Source organism: Carcharhinus amblyrhynchos, chromosome 30 (genome assembly GCF_965287045.1).
Source record: "Carcharhinus amblyrhynchos chromosome 30, sCarAmb.v2.hapA, whole genome shotgun sequence".
In the NCBI taxonomy this organism is placed as follows: Eukaryota; Metazoa; Chordata; class Chondrichthyes; order Carcharhiniformes; family Carcharhinidae; genus Carcharhinus; species Carcharhinus amblyrhynchos.
In genome coordinates, this window is record NC_137353.1 from 20,278,467 (window position 1) to 20,296,532 (window position 18,066).

The 18,066-nt window shown below is 43.1% G+C and overlaps 1 protein-coding gene and 1 non-coding gene across 2 annotated transcripts in view; both read left to right on the top strand.

Moving 5' to 3' along the window:
- atad3 (ATPase family AAA domain containing 3) overlaps positions 1 to 18,066 on the top strand; it is a 49,211-nt gene that overhangs the window by 29,719 nt on the left and 1,426 nt on the right. The window contains exons 13-15 of the mRNA XM_080215134.1: positions 1,145 to 1,215; positions 7,699 to 7,866; positions 12,001 to 12,109. Coding sequence (XP_080071260.1) covers positions 1,145 to 1,215; positions 7,699 to 7,866; positions 12,001 to 12,109 — 348 coding nt within the window. The remainder of the gene's footprint in view (positions 1 to 1,144; positions 1,216 to 7,698; positions 7,867 to 12,000; positions 12,110 to 18,066) is intronic.
- LOC145360336 (U2 spliceosomal RNA) lies at positions 15,639 to 15,836 on the top strand. Its single transcript, XR_013889700.1, has one exon. It is a non-coding gene; the product is annotated as a U2 spliceosomal RNA (small nuclear RNA).

The window sequence follows — 18,066 nt, forward strand, 5'->3', positions numbered from 1 at the left end:
TGTTTTCTTCTGCTCCCAGTTCTACTCTGCCTTTGGGCCACCATCAGTGGAGCTTGATCGACACAGTGGTGGATGGCCTTTGGCTGACAGATGGGGAGTGGCTGGGTTTACATTAATTCTCCTCCATTAGTCATTGGATATAATGGAGAAGTGTCATTCCCAAATATCCTCCTTTTGTTAAGCTTGGGTTTGGGGTTTCTCAAGCGTCACAAGTAAGCTTACATTAACACTGCAAAGAAGTTACTGTGAAAATCTCCTAGTCACCACACTTTGGTGCCTGTTCGGGTACACTGAGGGAGAATTTAGCATGGCCAATGCACCTAACCAGCACATCTTTCAGACTGTGGGAGGAAACCCACAAAGACACAGAACATGCAGACTCCGCACACAGTGCCAGGCATTGAGCCATGTCTCGTGGTTTTTATGTCTGTGCTGCTGCTCTTTCTGCTTCACATGTTTGTTTTGAAGGGTTGTTGAAGTGTGAGAGGGAAACACCATTTTTGCTCTTTTTTCCCCAATCTCTGTTGGAACAACAATGCAGGCCCTGCATTTATCGTGTCAGTGAGTTTAACACTTGGAGGAAGAAATTGAGATAGTGATTGAAAAATCATAGAACCCCTATAATGCAGAAAGAGGCCATTCGGCCCATCAAGCTTGCACCAACAACAATCCCACCTGAGTCCATCCCCTGATATTCACCCTGCTAATCTCCCTGACACTAAAGGGCAACTTAGCATGGCCAATCAACTTAATCTGCACATCTTTGGAGTGTGGGAAGAAACCGGAGCACCCAGAGGAAAACCCATGTAGACATGGGGAGAATGTGCAAATTCCACTGACAGGCTGGAATTGAACCCGAGTCCCAGGTGCTGTGAGGCAACAGTGCTAATCATGCTGCCCATTAAAAAAGGCACAAGAGAAGAATTGATGCAACTGCATACCAGAATTTCCTCCAGCTGTATTACCCTGTGATCTGGTTCAAAAAATGCCCCACTAACTCCATTATACTCAGTACTTGAGTAAAGCAAATTTAAATATGAGCTATTTGGATGCATTTTGGTTTTCAGTAGCTGTGATTGTGGTTTACGAATTGGAGAAAGCGCTACTTGTCCATATTTTCTTTTACCTTGATATGTTTCTGCAGGAAAAGATAAGCGAAGATCTGAGAGCGACACTGAATGCATTCCTGTACCGAACAGGGGAACAGAGTAACAAGTAAGTATTAGCCTTCAAATCCAAAGGCTTTTTTCTTCATTCCTTTGTGGGACGTGGCATCGCTGGCTGGTCAGCATTTATTGCCCATCCCTAGTTGCCCTTGCTCAGAAGGCAGTTGAGAGTCAACCATGTTGCTGTGTCTCTGGAGTCACATGTAGGCCAGACCAGGTAAGGATGGCAGATTTCCTTCCCTTAAGGATACTAGGGAACCAATGGGCTTTTCTAACAATCGGCAATGGTTTCATAGTCAACAGTGGATTCATAATTTAAGATATTTTTTACTGAATTCAAATTCCATCATCTGCCATGACGGGATTTGAACACGGGTCCCCAGGACATATGCTGAGTTTCTGAATTAATTGTCTAGCAATCACACCACTCCACCATCACTTCTTCTCCAGCATCTGCAATAAGGGAAAGGAGGTTATTTTGCAAACACGGGGAAAAGGTGCGAAGTCTACATAGGCTACCCACTGTGACACTATGCTGCCCATGTTGCTTCTACTTGGGCATCCCATGACTAATGGAAAGACCTGCCAGAGACATGGGTGCTCCTGGAGATCCTCAGGAGCCTGAATGTTACCCCTGGCCCCCCTCCCTGGCTGGCTGGCAGCTCAGTAAGCAGGACATCTGCCTGCACTTGGATTTCTGCTGGTAACGTCCCCTCAGAGGTAAGCACCTGTTCAGGACTTGACACCTCAATGGTTGTGATGGCGTTGCCAGCAGTTTTCCAGTCGGTGAACGTGTCCCCAGCAGCGATCGTTACATTTCGCACCGAATGTGGATATCACAGTATCGCAGAATATGCTGGTGCAGAAGAGGCTATTCAGCCCATTGAGTCTGCACTGTCGCAGGAAAGGCCTCATCTGCCCAACTAATCCCCCACAGAATCACAGAACACTACAGTGATGAAACTGGTATGTGATGGCTGTGCTTAATTACCAGGAGGTGGTGATTCTGTTGAAACAACCAAGTGGCCTACTAAACCATTTGAGTGAACCATACTGCTGTTAGATCACATTCGCCCATAACGGTATAGACGGCGGCTTTCCTTCTCTAGAAATTGCTGCGCTGTTTGATTTTGCAGCAGTTCAGAAAAACAAGCTTCGTTGTTGTGTATATTTCAACCAACTGTTTTATTAAAACTTAATTTGAATTCTTAAACTGTGATGGTAGTGATTGATTGGATTGGTCCAGACCCCTGGGGCACCAGTAATGTTACCACAACAATACCATACCTGACGTTACTGAAATCCTAAATTGAATAGATAAACTGGATCCTTGTGAGATTGCTAATATTTAGGTGAACTTCAAGATGTGAATTCAAATTTAAATAATCAAACGTGAATATGCGCCTGGATGTAACTTCTCCCTTAAATGGTAAATACATAGGAAAACCCAGCAAGCGGGCCGTGTAAGTTATAAATTTGATTGCGATGGCAGGTAAAATGATTAAAAATATCACGTGGAGTAAGAAATCTGTCCTGTTTGGAACTGGCCCAGTGGATGAATATGGTAGCTTCCATCCTCTGTGGTCCTGTATTTCAGGTGAATTTTCAACTTGCCCAAGGTATGTCTGTCGAGAGGGGTTAATTTAAATATATCCCTCAATGCTTGTCAGAACTTTACTTTTAAGGAAATGTGAAGCAATTTGTATTTTCCTGCAATTGGCTGCTGTTATTTTGCCTCCTCTGGGGTTATCTTTACTGATGGCTGTGGACGCAGAGCACAGTTGGCAGTGTTGAGCCTTCTATCATATTATTATGTTGCTTTGGATGTAGATGTGACGTCTCTCTCTCTCTCTCTCGTTGTTGAGACAGGCCAAAATGGTGGTTTTAAAAATATGCTGATATTCTGCATCTTCTACCTGGTTCTGCGGTTTAATTTGCAATGGAGTTGTTACCATGTGTGGTAGGATGCTCATGGCGATTTTCATTTTTAAACACACAAGCCTAAGACGACATTTTACTTGTCTTCATTTGTGTAGACTGCAATAGGGTGGCCCATCATCTACCTCTTCTCAGGAAATTCGGTTGACTACCTGAGTGCAGCTCAATCTTTGTTATGCTTTTTATAAATATTGATATGGCATCCTGGTACAGTCATTCACAGCGTCCATAATTGCATGACAAGAGGTGAATCAATTTGTGGTTCTTGGCTGCATGTCTTTATGATTACTGAGTGAAGTCTGAATACTAACATACTTAATAGTTGGAGTCCTTATCAGCGCTTCCCAGCTAACATTTGTTACGCTTCCTGCTGACTGACTGACTCCTAACCCTCTAAGCCTGCTCTTTAACATGGTTGATTGAAGGGAAAATCAGCTAAAATAAGAAGACATTTGCAGTTCAACTAAAAGGAGCTATAAGCTGCAGTCCACCATTTCAATTTGAAAAGCATCTTCTACTTTAATTCTTTGTTAATGTCTGATTGTCCCTCTGATTTTAAAAAGCAGCTTGCTTCATTTTTGTCAAATTGCTGCAGTCCAATAGTTCTGCTCGTGCTGAGTTGAGATTATCATAGGATTTTGAGGCAATAAAAGTGAGAAATAATTGGTGGAATTTTCCTTTTTTTAAAAAAAAGGGTAGACTGTCAGGTTCTAACTGAGAACTGGCATGTCTCTCCCCAGAAACAGTTGAGTTTTCAGTCCAGATCATCTGACACTTTGTCAATAAAAAAGTGGGGGTGGGGGGGCATGTGGCAGGGCGGTGCCTGATAGAGCTGCCATCTTTAAAAGGAACCTCAATCTCCAAGTAATGTTAAATCACCGCACCCCCACACTCCTCAGAAACATCAAGGCCTCTGGCTGATGAGAAGAATAGCTAAACCATCAGAGCCAGAGGGCCAACCCTCCATAGCTTTACTAGTATCAAGGCAAACCCCCACCGGGTTACAACTAGAAGCCCTGCCCTGCTATGTCACTGGCTGAGGGCATGGAAGATCTTAAACTGAGATCTTGCCACTGTGGATACTATTATGGCTCACCCTGTGATGCACAGCCTCTGAGAATTGCACCCATTGGCAGAGTTTTGAGATTCGTTTAAAGACAGCCCTGAATACAAGGTTTCTTCTCTGGCATTCAGCACTCCTGTTTTAAACTGAACTGTTGCAGTAAATGATAAGTTTGATTTTTAAAAATCTAAATTCAATGACGTTTCCACATACTTAGTTAAATTCTATTTGACTGGAAAATAGCTAGATTTTGCATGGACTGTTTGAAATCTAACTTGGAGGGGGAGTTAGCAAAACCCCGAAACTTGATTATTAATGTGTTTGTACTCGTTAAGAGTGTTACATGCCCAATGTGTGCAAATCTACACCCAACTGAACACAAAGATTGTAAATAGTGAAATTGTACAGAATTTCAACTCTAATTTGCCTCTAACCTTGAAAGGAAAACTGAGCTGCCTACTGTTGTATCAGTGTTCAGAAATTCAGGAAATTAAATCTTGAAATAAAAAGTGCATGAGCAGTGTTCAATTTCAACAGGACCAGCCATGATGATACTTTAATTGTGATTGTAAATGATGGTGAATCAAGCGCTGGTATTTAGTGCCCGTCACCACTCTTCTAAAAGGCCCTGGAAGTCTTGATTGGGTTCTGTTAAAGTTTACAGGTTCAAGTGCTTGTTTCTCAGCCCCTCGTTAACTTGGCTAACCTTCCTAAGGCTAAGCCAAGGCTAACCTTGGCTTTTTGTGCCTTCAAAGAGTTTGATCTCTGATCTGAAACTATTTGGTTTCAGGCCTGAAACACCAGCTTGTTTTAAATGTTTAGCCCAGGTATTGGGCTAGCTTTAGGGCAAAGCTACATTTGTAATTTATCCTTTGGTCTTTTTAAATCTAATTTTAAATTACTACCTGATTGGTTTTCACACTTTAACAAATCATTCAGCACAAGGTGGGGGTGGTGGTGGACAGACTACCATGGAACAGGAACATTGGAGTGCACTCACTGCCAACTGGGCAATAACGTGCAACTTCAAGGGGTTCTCAAGAGAAGGTCACCAACGACCCTCCAGCAAAATGATTTTAAAAATGCGTGGAGGGACGAGGAAGACCAGGGTCAGTGTGAAGCCTGTACTTGCCACCACCTTGGAAACCATGAGCAATAGATGTGGCCTTGTACAGGTGATGCTGCCATCAGTCCAGAAAGTGAGGATACTGATGAGTTTAAATAACACCAGCAACTTGTCAATCCAGAATTACTAGTTGCATGTCAGTCCAACCAGCAATGCTAGTGCCAGAGAGATTACTCAGAAAGGCAATGACTGTCTACAAGGTTGTTTGCATTATTGCAGTCTATCAAATTAATTATTTAAACAGTGTATTTGAGTAGCATCCTGTCCATGTGTAATTAATTACTTAACGGTGACTTTGATCTGCAGGACAGAGGATTTTGCTGCTTTTATTCTCTGGCATTGCAGAGTTTTAACTCCTGTGCCGGCCACAGGTGTTCTGTTGAATCAATGCCCTCGGTGGCTGGGTGTATTGACTTTCTCCTGAGGAGATTTTCTCCTTGATTGAGATCAGACCTATTTAGTACATGTATAGATGTTCCCCAGTGAGTCAGCAACCTTATTTAATCTGCAGCTGTGCCCCGCAGAACAAGGAGGTCCCTCTGTGCATCGCCTTCCCTAATCCCTGTTGTGGCTGAGGTCGGAGGCAATACATTTGGCCACTCAGATCTCATGTATAACCAGTCAGTAACCCCCTGCTGGAAACTTGAGTTTGGATATTATGAGAACAGGGTTAGTTCTGCTATGATACTCTTGTCTCCATTCTGAGAAACAACATGTTGCATTCGCTTCTGGGCTTGCACTTGGAATTTCCTTTTTGGATAGTTATGGGAGGAAGATCGGTAACTGTGGAGCCATTACCCCAGCAAGAAGCAATGCCTCTGATTAAAAAGGATAATGGAAATGATGCACGTAAAACAAAATCTGAATTGAGCATTAGCAATCCAGTAAATTTGGATACTTTCATTATTAAACAGCAAAAAGTTCTATTATTATACACAGCGCCCTTTGTTTTCCTTCAATGAACAATCTTCACATCAACAATCACATGCAAATATTAAAAGCTGCCTTTTCAGTTAAGCTATCCCATAATATTTTATTTTGAAGTGTTCACTTGTCAGGACTCTGCAGTATCATTCTGTCCGTTAATGCCAGTGTGGGGAAGGAATAGCTGCACTTGAAATAGGAGGTTTAATGGTGTATTATGTGCCATGTAATTCACCCCCTTTTAAATTTAACCCACTATCTATGATGGATCAATACTCCACCTATTGTTGTTATCCTCAAAGTGCTCTCTTTAAATGCTGTACATCTGTAATTGTGCTCCTGAGTATTTTCAGTTGGAGTAGGCACAATGCTAATATCACACATCCATCATTATACTTCACTGATCCCAGTGACACTGATTTTTCTTTGTTCTGGTGCAAAATGAGAGGAGGGGGCAGTTAGTTTGTTTGACTAAAGCACTAGCGTGTGGATCAGATTAATGCCAACAGCACGAGCTTCGATCCCTGTTCTGGCTGAAGTAGATTTGGAGCCTGCTTCCTTGCCCATCCATGGTGAAAGAATCATGGCACATTGCTTGATTCAGCAAATAATTGCCAAGGATGCTTTCAGGCACAGAACCGAGGAGGAAGAAGCAGCTAGATGAGTTAAACCTTGCTGGGGGCTGGATTGACTACTCAGATTCAATTCACTGGACCAATAACATATCTGTGATCAGAGATATTCATTGCATCAAGTTTTGGTTATTCAAGCCAGGTTCTGACGCTGTCTGCTGATCTTCCTCATATCTTCTCTAAGTGCATTCTATCCTCCTTTAGTTTTTTTTATTTAATACTCATTCGTGGGACATGGGCATCATTAGCTGGGCCAGCATTTATTGCCCATTCCTACTTGCCTTTGTTCAGAGGGCAGTTGAGTCAACCACATGTAGACCAGACCAGCTAAGGACGGCAGATTTTCTCCCCTAAAAGACAGTAGTGAAGCAGATGGGTTTTTACAACAAGCGACAATGGTTTCATGGTCATCAGTAATTCTTAATTCCAGATATTTTTTACTGAATTCAAATTCCACCATCTGCCATGGTGGGATTCAAACCCAGATCCCCAGAACGTTAGCTGGGTTTCTGGATTAATAGTCTAGCGATAATACCATTAGGCCATTGCTTCCTTAGTGCCTTAGAGTTGACAGCAATCTCGAGCTGTTTCATCTCTGTGGCCTTTTCCACGAATCCTCATATCTGGCTGCTTGTTTGCTGTGGAAACTGTTCTGGGAATGGATGAATTTTGTCCAGGCTGATCAAGTCACAGAAATTTAATATAAGAAACATTGTGAAATTAGATTAGTAATGATTTGGAAGGTGCCACATAGTTCCGCACTGCTAATGCCAACCTGCCTTTAAAGATTTGTTTTGATTAATATCCTGACCACTCGACTCATTAATGTTCATCTGTTTTTCCTAACAGGTTTATGCTGGTGCTGGCTAGTAATCAACCAGAGCAGTTTGACTGGGCTATCAATGATCGTATAGATGAAATTGTTAATTTTGATCTACCAGGACTTGATGAGAGGGAACGACTGGTCAGGCTATATTTTGACAAATATGTTCTGAAACCTGCCACGGAAGGAAAACAGTACGTACCTAATTTACTCTCGCTTTTGGCTTTTAGTGAGTAGGGTAATCTTGCTATGATCTTCTATTTTAACTTTTTTGTTATTTTTCAATTTCTTTTCTTCCTTGCCCCCATTTTAATTGAAGGTTTTGCATTTCTGAATGGAGGACTGTGACAAGTGGTGTTCCTTAGGGACCTTTGCTGTTTGTAATATATATATAAATGATTTGGAGGAAAATGTAACTGGTTTGATTAGTAAGTTTGCAGATGACACAAAGGTTGGTGAATTTGTGGATGGCGATGAGGACCATCAAAGGATACAGCAGAATATAGTTGAGTTGGAGACTTGGGTGGAGAGATGGCAGATGGAGTTTAATCCGGACAAATGTGATGTAGTGCATTTTAGAAGGCCTTATACAGATAGGAAATGTACAGTAAATGACAGAACCCTTAAGAGTATTGATAGGCAAAGGAATCTGGGTATACAGGTACACATGTCACCAAAAATGCAATGCAGGTGGAGAAGGTAGTGAAGAAGGCATACAACATGCTTGCCTTCATCGGTTGGGATATTGAGTTTAAAAATTGGCTAACCATGTTGCAGCTTTATAGGACCTTAGTTAGGCCACACTTGGAATATAGTGTTCAATTCTGGTCGCCACAGTACCAGAGGATGTGCAGGCTTTGGAGAGGGTACAGAAAAGATTTACCAGGATGTTTGCTGGTATGGAAGGCGTTATCTATGAGGAGAGGTTGGAGAGACTTAGTTTGTTTCCACTGGAATGACAGAAGTTGAGGGGCGACCTGAAGTCTACAAGATTGAGAGGCATGGACAGAGTGGATAGTTAGAAGCTTTTTCCCAGAGTGAAAGAGTCAATAACTAGGGGGCACAAGTTTAAGGTGTGAGGGGCAACGTTTAAAGGAGATGTATGAGGCTAATGGATACCTGGAACCTGTTGCCAGGAGAGGTAGTGGAAGCGGATACGGTAGTAACTTTTAAGGGGCATCTTGACAAATACATGAATAGAATGGAAATAGAGGGATATGGTCCCCGGCAAGGTAGGGAGTTTTAGTTCAGTCGGGCGGCATGGTTGGTGCAGGTTTGGAGGGCCGAAGGACCTGTTTCTGTGCTGTAATTTTCTTCGTTCTGTGTTTATTTATTAATCACAAGTAGGCTATATTTAACACTGCAATGAAATTGCTGTGAACATCACCAAGTGGCCACACTCCAGCACCTGTTTGGGTACACTGAGGGAGAATTCAGCATGGGCAGTGCACCTAACCAGCGCTTCTTTTGGACTGTGGGATTAAACCAAAGGAAACCCACAGGAGAACGTGCAAACCCCACGTTGACAGTGATCCAAGTTGGGAATTGAACCCGGGTCCCTGGTGCTGTGAAGTAGCAGTGTTAATCACTGTGCTACCATGCCGTTAACTTGACAGCATTTGAAATAACCGTCCTGCATTGTATTAAGACTAAGGCCAGGCTGGCAACTGGCATTGTTGCTTACAAGCAGTGAGTATCAGAGATATTCCCAGAGCTGTTTTAACTAATGTTTTCTGTTCCTGAGGAGAAACATTTCTGTACAGACTGAAGCAGGCTTGGCTTCACAGTAAGAAGAAACCACTGGCCCTGGTGTGACCAAATGTGGGAAATATTACATGAGTGTTGATTCTGCATCTGATCCTTTAGTTCTGTAGCTCAGCCCAAAGGAGCAAAATATTACAGCTGCTGGAAATTGGAAATAAAAACAAAATGCTGGAAATACTCAGCAGCTCAGCCAGATTGCCTGATTTTTCTCTTTTTAGCTCTATCCTGTTTGCACCGTAACTGGTGTTATGGGAGCAGATGCCCAATATCAAGATTCACCCACCCATTGTTTGACACTTGCAAAAGATTGCAACTCCCTTAGACCTGAATTCAGTAGCTTCCGGACACATTACACAGTGCCTGCTTGTCCCTTTTCTACCTCATATGCTTCTATTAAAACAAGCCACTACATTCCTTTAGAAAGTAGTGATCTTGAAATCTTTATGTAAATAAAAAATAATCTGGTTTATAATCGAAATGGCATTGGGGACTTTATATTAAATGGGGATACGGCTGAGCAAAGTGCTTTTGTGTTTGAAGCACAGCCTTGCACGTGAAAAACATTCATGCTCAACCCAGGAAGGGCAAAAGCAGAGACAGTTAACACTAACAAGCTGTAGTACAGACCAGCTTGTGTGACCACTGTTTGAGTGAACCATGTCAAAGTTTGAGCCACCTTGAATATTCGTCCTTTTATAAATTGTGTTTGAGTTTTATCCTGTCAGGCAACCACGCTTTTATAATTAAAACAAAAACACAGCAGCCTCATTCGTGCAGGATTATAAACATGAATAGCTACTTTATTTAAATATTGGTGGCATCTAACAAATTGACTTGCAGCTTCTGCGTCAAGTAGCAACTGCATACTACAGACTGACATAATGGTTCCTTGTAAATTTCCAGAGCATCCCACAGACTGTCTGAATGGCTGTTTTATTTTCTTCCCCCCCATTCAACTTTGACTTTTGAGGGAGTGGAAACTAACCATCGAGCATGCACTTCGATAAAATATAGACATCCCAAATTTTACCTGGATCGCCATGTGCTCTGGTAACATTTTACTGCAGCCGCAACAGAAGGATGGCACAGTGGTTAGCACTGCTGCCTCACAGCGGCAGGGACCCAGGTTCAATTCCAGCCTTGGGTAAGTGTCTGTGTGGAGTTTGCGCGTTTTGCCCCTATGTGTGTCGGTTTTCTCCCACACTCCAAAGATGTGCAGATTAGGTGGATTGGCCACGCTAAATTGTCCCTTAATGTCTCAAGATGTTAGGTTAAGGGGATTAGTGGGGTAAATGCATGGGGTTATGGGATTAGGGCAGTGGGTGGGCTTGGATAAGATGGTCTTTCAGAGAGTTGGTGCAGACTCGATGGTGCTGAATGGCCTCCTGCACTGCAGAGATTCTATGAACTTGCACATTCTCTCTGACTTTTTGCAGTGTGGATTTGTCAGTTTTTACAGAATTGCACTCTGAGGGACTAGGCTGCAGAGATCAAAAGAATGAAAAGTCTTTGATTTTATCAATTTGGGCTAGATTCCAGGGAAAATACATCAGTTCTCGGGCGACCAGTGTCTTGCATGAAGTTTGAAAATGTCAGCAGAAGCTTGACATTGAGTTATTGGCTTAACTCAATTTAAACTCTGTCAGGCGCCCCCTTTTGTATAGTGCAGTGAATGGTCCTATGACATTATTTATCTCCTTGTATGAACTGCACTGCTAAGCATTTGAGATGATGAGAGATAAGATAAAATGAGGCTGTCCGCATGTTCAGGTAGATGGATGAGTTTCTTGGATCTATTTGAAGAGTTTTTTAATTCATTTTATGGGGTGTAGGCGTCGCTGGCTGGGCCAGCATTTATTGTCCGTCCCTAACTGTCCTCCATCTCAGAAGACATTTGAGAGCCAATCACATTGGAGTCACAAGTAGGCCAGATCAGGTAAGGACGGCAGATTTCCTTCTCTAATTCACGTTAGTGAAGCAGATGGGTCTTTCTGACAATCGACAACTGTTTCATGGTCATCAGTAGATTCTTACTTCCAGATTTTTATTGAATTCAGATTTCACCATCTGTCTTGGCAGGCTTTGAACCCAGGTCCCCAAATCTTGTTCTGGGTCTCTGGATTTCCAGTCCAGTGATAATACCACTGCGCTACCTCCTCCTTATGCCCTAACCAGCCTTCATCCCTTAACTCTCACAACCAAAACAGGTTAACTGGTTATTCATCTCATTACTATTTGTGGAACCTCATTGTGAACAAATTTACTGAGGTGATTGCCCACATTACAGCTATTGTTAAAGTATTTCACTGGTTGTGAAGAGTTTGTGTGCTATATGAATGAGAGTTTGTTTTATGTAGAGTGGGTAAAGTTGTTTGTTCTGACATATAAGCTGTGTCCCTTGGCTTGAGTTACTTTGTCCCAGTATTTAATCTTAAACCCACATTTGAAGATCATAAAATGCAGAAATGCGTCAAATATTGAGCAGCCATTTTGAACCTAAAGAGGTCTGCTGGCCAAAGACATGTCATTTACAGCACTCATGACCATCCAATTCTGCTTCACAGGCGCCTGAAAGTGGCTCAGTTCGACTACGGCAAGAAATGCTCTGAGCTTGCTAGGGTGACTGAAGGGATGTCGGGTAGAGAGATTTCCAAACTTGGAGTGGCCTGGCAGGTATGGCTTATTTAATTCTTATGTCATTTGAATGTATAACACCAGTGGCACATCCACATAACTGCGACAAGGTCTAGAAAGGTAAATCAAATGATTTCGTTAACTAAAACAGTTGCTTTCCCTCGGGGTTGGAAAGTTTATGCAGATATCACAGTAGGCTGTCGTTCAGGTTAAGCTCCAGTTGGTGAAACCCTCAAATCTGAGTGAAACTTGTCTTTCAAGGCCTACGTGTTATTGTTTGGTATAATGGTGGGGAGCTTGATGATGCTGAAAAATTAACTTCCCCACTTACTGCAGTCTGTCTCCTGCTTTTATTCCAATTGAGCTTGGCTAATGTCTGTAGGAACCAGATTATGTGGGGGTTCAAATCTAAATGATATTCCATCTTTAGTGCTCTCTGCTTTTAATAGATATGGAAATGCAGAAAATTTCTTATTAGAGAAACTGTACCACTGGAAGAGTTGATTGTTTTTGGGAATTGGGTTATAAATGTTAAAGGGAGATACTTGTAGGGGAATGGGATTCATTGGGTCGCTCTAGGGCTGGCACAGGCATGGTGGGCTGAATGGCCTCCTGTGTCATATGGTTTTTTTTTTAAATACATTTGCTCTTCGAGTAGTTTGTGGGCCACAACTCGAGGATAAGCATTGGCCGGTTACCCATATTTTAATGTCATTGGACAGTCTGGTATTTTTAGATTTAGTCACCCAGGGGATACAGAGCCCCTAACCCAAGGGGAGCCGCCATCTTCAGTAGCAGGATTGGAGCAGTGTGGGAGCTGAGATCAATTCCTTGCCACCCTTGTGTCCCAGATAGATGCTGTCGCCCAGAGACAGTGGACTGTGCTGTAGGAGACCCTAACTCTCTCGGTACGTCAGGCCCATGTTCTGTTTCCTGCCACTAAATTGCCATTGCTCTACTCTCTGTACACAGGATAATCCTAGAGTCTAGTTCAATCTGCTATTTATTGAAGTGAGCCTAGGTGTCCTCTAGCTGCTTTGCAGTGTTACAGCTTGATGCAAGCCCCCATAAAGTGGGGAACTGACACAGGAGAACAAAATGTTGTCTGGATGTTTGGATGTTCTTTTTGGAGGCAGTTTCCCCTGCTACATTACACCTTTTAGGGTCACAGTAAATGTAGCCTGTATGTCAGGCAAGTGCTCTGATAATCGAGGCTTGGCTGTCTTCACCATTGAGTAATCTGTTAAATGGTGTGTACTAATAAACAGTCTCTGTTTTTCCAGTTTTACTTCCTATGCCTAATCCCCAAAAGGTACACTCATTCCCAAGTGACTGGAACAGATGAGATTGTGTCACTATACATTCTCTGCCCTCTTGTGTTTTTTTTGCCGGCGTGGAGACTGTTCAGCTCTTTGCTAGCTATTAAATTGAGTAGCCTATGTAAATGTGCACTGGTTATAGTTTTTCCTATGGGTGAGAGCAAGCTTCTGGCTGCTTCTTTATTGTACCTAATTGAATTGTTGCTCGCAGTGTTTGGTTAGTAACACTTTTCCAGCTTTACTGCATTATTAACCCTGGCCCAGTTAAATGTTTGCAGCTAACATTCGCTGCATTTACTGGAAACTCCAGAGGAGCATGATAGCAGCAGGATATTTACAGTAAATGTCCCTTGCTCCCGAGAGACCTGTGCTCAGTTCCAGGTGAATAATTTGCAGCCCCTCGAATCTGTTGGGCTGAGTTTAACCAGACACTTAACCTCTGTCAGATTTATGTCTAATGCTCCCACGTGACCTATGTTATTGGCTCCACAGATCTGAAGGTAGCTGAATTCTTAAGTTGATGTAGTCAGCACTCACCGCGGAATGATTGTGACAAAACCTGGGGGCTGAGAGGGTACAGCCAGGCTGTGATTATTGGTTTTCATTCTGTTAAACTGTGAGTCTGTATTGATTCACACTGACAACTGGGTAACAATGGCATATTTCCTTCCCTAGAGGACATTAGTTAAACGGGTGACGTTGGTTACTGTTAACGGTGATACCCTTTGCGGCGTGTGCTGCTACCACACTCTGGAGGAGTCCGGGCAGAAGGTTTGATCAGAGCAAAAGCCAGCAAATGACCCTTTCTGGCTTATAGAAGCAAGGAAGAGGCTGCAGGGCCTTCAGGTTTTTACTTGATTGCCCATTTCACTCTTTGAACATGGACTCTGTCAACTTTAGCAGGCTGCAGACATTAGACAGATTGGCTGCTCATTTGAGCAGATGGTGTCAGATCCATAGTGGGCTTATTTGCTTGACAGTGAAGGATTTTTTAAAATTTAAAACAGTGAACATGCACATATTTGCTCATTTTGGAATAATGAAAGCAAACTTTTTGCATTTAGGTAGTGCCTTTCACATTCTTGACACTTCCCCAAACACTTTACAGATCAAAAATACGTAATTGCTGTAACTGTTTTCTAGGTTAGGGCAATGAAATAAATATCTGTCGATTTTAAATAACGCACCCCCCCCCTCCCCCCCGCCCCAATCTCTCCAGAGTAACATGGAATATTTCACATCGATTTGAGTAGAAAGAATTTAATGTCTTAATGACACAAAGATGAGTGGTAAAGCCAATTGCATGGAGAGTGTGGAAAGTCTGCAGAGGGATCTGGATAGGCTATGCGAGTGGACGAGGACCTGGCAGATGGAGTATAATGTTAGCAAGTGTGAGGTTATCCACTTTGGCAGAAATAATAGTAGGAGGGATTACTATTTAAAGGGCAAAAAGCTGCAGCATGCTACGGTGCAGAGGGACCTGGGGGTCCTTGTGCATGAGTCGCAAAAACTCGGTCTGCAGGTACAGCAGGTGATCAAGAAGGCGAATGGAATGTTGGCCTTTATAGCGAGGGGGATAGAATATAGAAGTAGGGAGGTCTTGCTGCAACTGTACAGGGTACTGGTGAGGCTGCAGCTGGAGTACTGTGTGCAGTTTTGGTCGCCGCACTTGCGGAAGGATATTTTGGCCTTGGAGAGAGTGCAGAGGAGGTTCACTAGGCCGATACCGGAGATGAAGGAGTTGGACTATGAAGAGAGACTAAATAGACTGGGTCTGTACTCGTTGGAGTTTAGAAGGATGAGGGGGGATCTTATAGAGACGTGTAAGATAATGAAAGGGATGGATAGGGTAGAGGTAGAGAGATTCTTCCTGCTTAGAAAGGATAGCAGGACTAGAGGGCACAGCCTCAAGATAAGGGGTGGGGGGGGGCGGGGGGCAGTTTAGATCGGAGTTGAGGTGGAACTTCTTCACTCAAAGGGTGGTGAATCTCTGGAATTCTCTGCCCGTTGGAGTGGTGGAGGCTACCTCGCTAAATATATTTAAGTCACGGGTAGATAGGATTTTGATAGATAAGGAAATTAAGGGTTATGGGGAGAGAGCGGGAAAGTGGAACTGATCCACTTCAGATCAGCCATGAACTTGTTGAATGGCGCAGCGGGCTCGAGGGGCTAGATGGCCTACTCCTCCTCTTTCTTATGTACCTGGAATCCCTAGCCTTGCAGTATTTGCTTAGTGCTGCACCAAAGTGTCAGCTTCTTGGCCTTTTGGCTAAGATCCAGTGTAAATGCTGTTCTTATCAGTTTAATATTTGACATGTACCCAAAGGTGACATGGTAGCACAATGGTTAGCACTGCAGCCTCACAGCCCCAGGGTTTGACTCCTGGCTTGAGTCACTATCTATGCGGAGTCTGCACCTTATCCCTGTGTCTGTGTGGGTTTCCTCCAGGTGCTCCGGTTCCTTCCCCATAGTCCGAAAGACGTGCTGGTTAAGTATATTGACCATGCTAAATTCACCCTCGGTGTACCCGAATGGGCACTGGAATGTGGCGACTAGGGATTTTCATAGTAACTTCGTTGCAGTGTTAATGTATGCCTACTCATGATACGAATAAATAAACTTTAATCTTTGGAGTGTGGGAGGATGAGAAGAACAGATTAATTGGCTGGGAATTCTGCCAAAAGTAACTAACCTCGCTAAAGCTTCTCAGCTATTTACAAGGCACAAGTGAGGAATGTGATGAATGCTCTCCACTTGGATGAGTGCAGCTCCAGCAACACTTGAAGCTCAATACAGTCCAGGGCAGGGCAGCCTGCTAGTTTGGAACCACAAGTACCAACTCTCTGACACTGGTGCATTGTGGCAGCAGAGTGTATCAGCTACATGGCATACTGCAGCAAGTCGGCAAGGCTTCTTTGACAGCACTTTCCAAGCCTTGCGGCCTCGACCACTTGGAAAGATAAGGGCAGCAGATGCCTGGGAATGCATCACCTGCAAACTCCCCTCTAAGCCACATGCCATCTGAACTTGGAACAATATTGCCAGTGTTTCACTGAAGTTAAGCAGTGTGACAGTGTAACTGGGTTGTAACTACAAGCGTACAAACTGGAGCAGTTCAAGAAAGCAGTTCACCACTTTGAGCCATTAAAAATGTTTCTTTTCCTGTAGTTATCACTAGTGAGGTTAGCATTTGTTGCCTATCCCTAATTGCTTTTGAAACTGAGTGGCTTGCTTGGCCTTTTGAGGGCAGTGGCTCTGGAGTCACATATAGGCCAGACTGGGTAAGGATAGCAGATTTCCTTCCCTAAAGGACATTAGTGAACCAGATGGGGTTTCACAACAGTTAATTATAGTTGTCTTGATCAACATTAGAGGTTGCAGATTTTTTAATTAATTCCTGTGAACACATGCTCCCAGAGTTTTATATTACTAGTCTAGCAATGTTACCACTCCACCACCATCTTCCCCGTGGCTGTGTTGCCAGCAACATTCATTCCATCATTCACTTTGAAGTATTGGAACATTCAGTTGGATTATCAGCACCAATGCCCACTGGCATTGTGTTGGCATTTTTTTAAGTAATGTCGACTGGTGCAGATTCTGTGGAAATACTGAGAGCTTGTTCAATGTTTCATAAGGCAAAGTCTACAAGTGCTCATGCTTGACGCATTTGCAGCTTAAACCCAGTGGAATCGTATTCTGACATCAGCACCAGAATTACTACTTATTACCATTTCCTCATCTCCTTAATGTCCTCTAATTAACCAAAAGCTGAAGTGTGTCTCAATCAGCATCTGCGTTCTTGCTGCCACTTTGGAGAAATAATGTAATTGACCAATCTGTTTGAAAATAATTCACAAGGACCACAGTTTAATAACTTCTGGAACAATCCAAGTTATCATCCTGGTTATTTTTCCAAATTTAGTCCACTTGAGGCAGAGAGAACACAGATGAAGAATAGTTCTGTGTTGCTATATGCAATTGCAGTTTTTTGAGCTGGATTGGAGTACAGTGTTGGTTGGACAAGTGGAAAGGGAAATTGAATTGATGAGAATTTTGAGATAATGATTGGTGCTCGTGACTAACGTTACTGTAAAAATCCATCTCCGTTTGTCAAATTTGTTCTGAAATTAAGTGGCTCCTTTCAGTTTTAAATGCACTGCCTGCGGGTGTAATTAAGCTGTAAATCTGCAGCTTTTAGACACAGGTCCCAATCTGATGAGTGGGGCTTGCATTGAACTGATCACCACGCATTTAGATTTTCTCCAGCTGATGCTGAAACCAAAGCTATGTTCTAAGTGTGCATGTACTGCCCAGTCAACTACTGAGACACCTAAGTGGTTGTATGTACTGCCCAGTGAGATACCAAGCCATGATCAAAGTTCCAGGTTTGATTGTTAGTACTACTTCACCTTGGATCTGTCTCAAACCCCCACACTAGAGAACAGAAAAATCAGCCAGGATTCCTACTCGTCAGTATCCAGCAACCCACTTTGGATCAAGCTGGCACTCTAAGTTAGTCTGTTCAATATGACCATGCAATTCAGGCAATGCCTGAGGTGCTTATGAAACTTGTGCCCAGCATTAGTCACTGCCTGTGGAAATGGAAAGAAGGAAATTGGAAAGGAAGAATAGCGTGTGGATGTCAGCCCAGCAGAGCACCACTCTGCCAGAGTT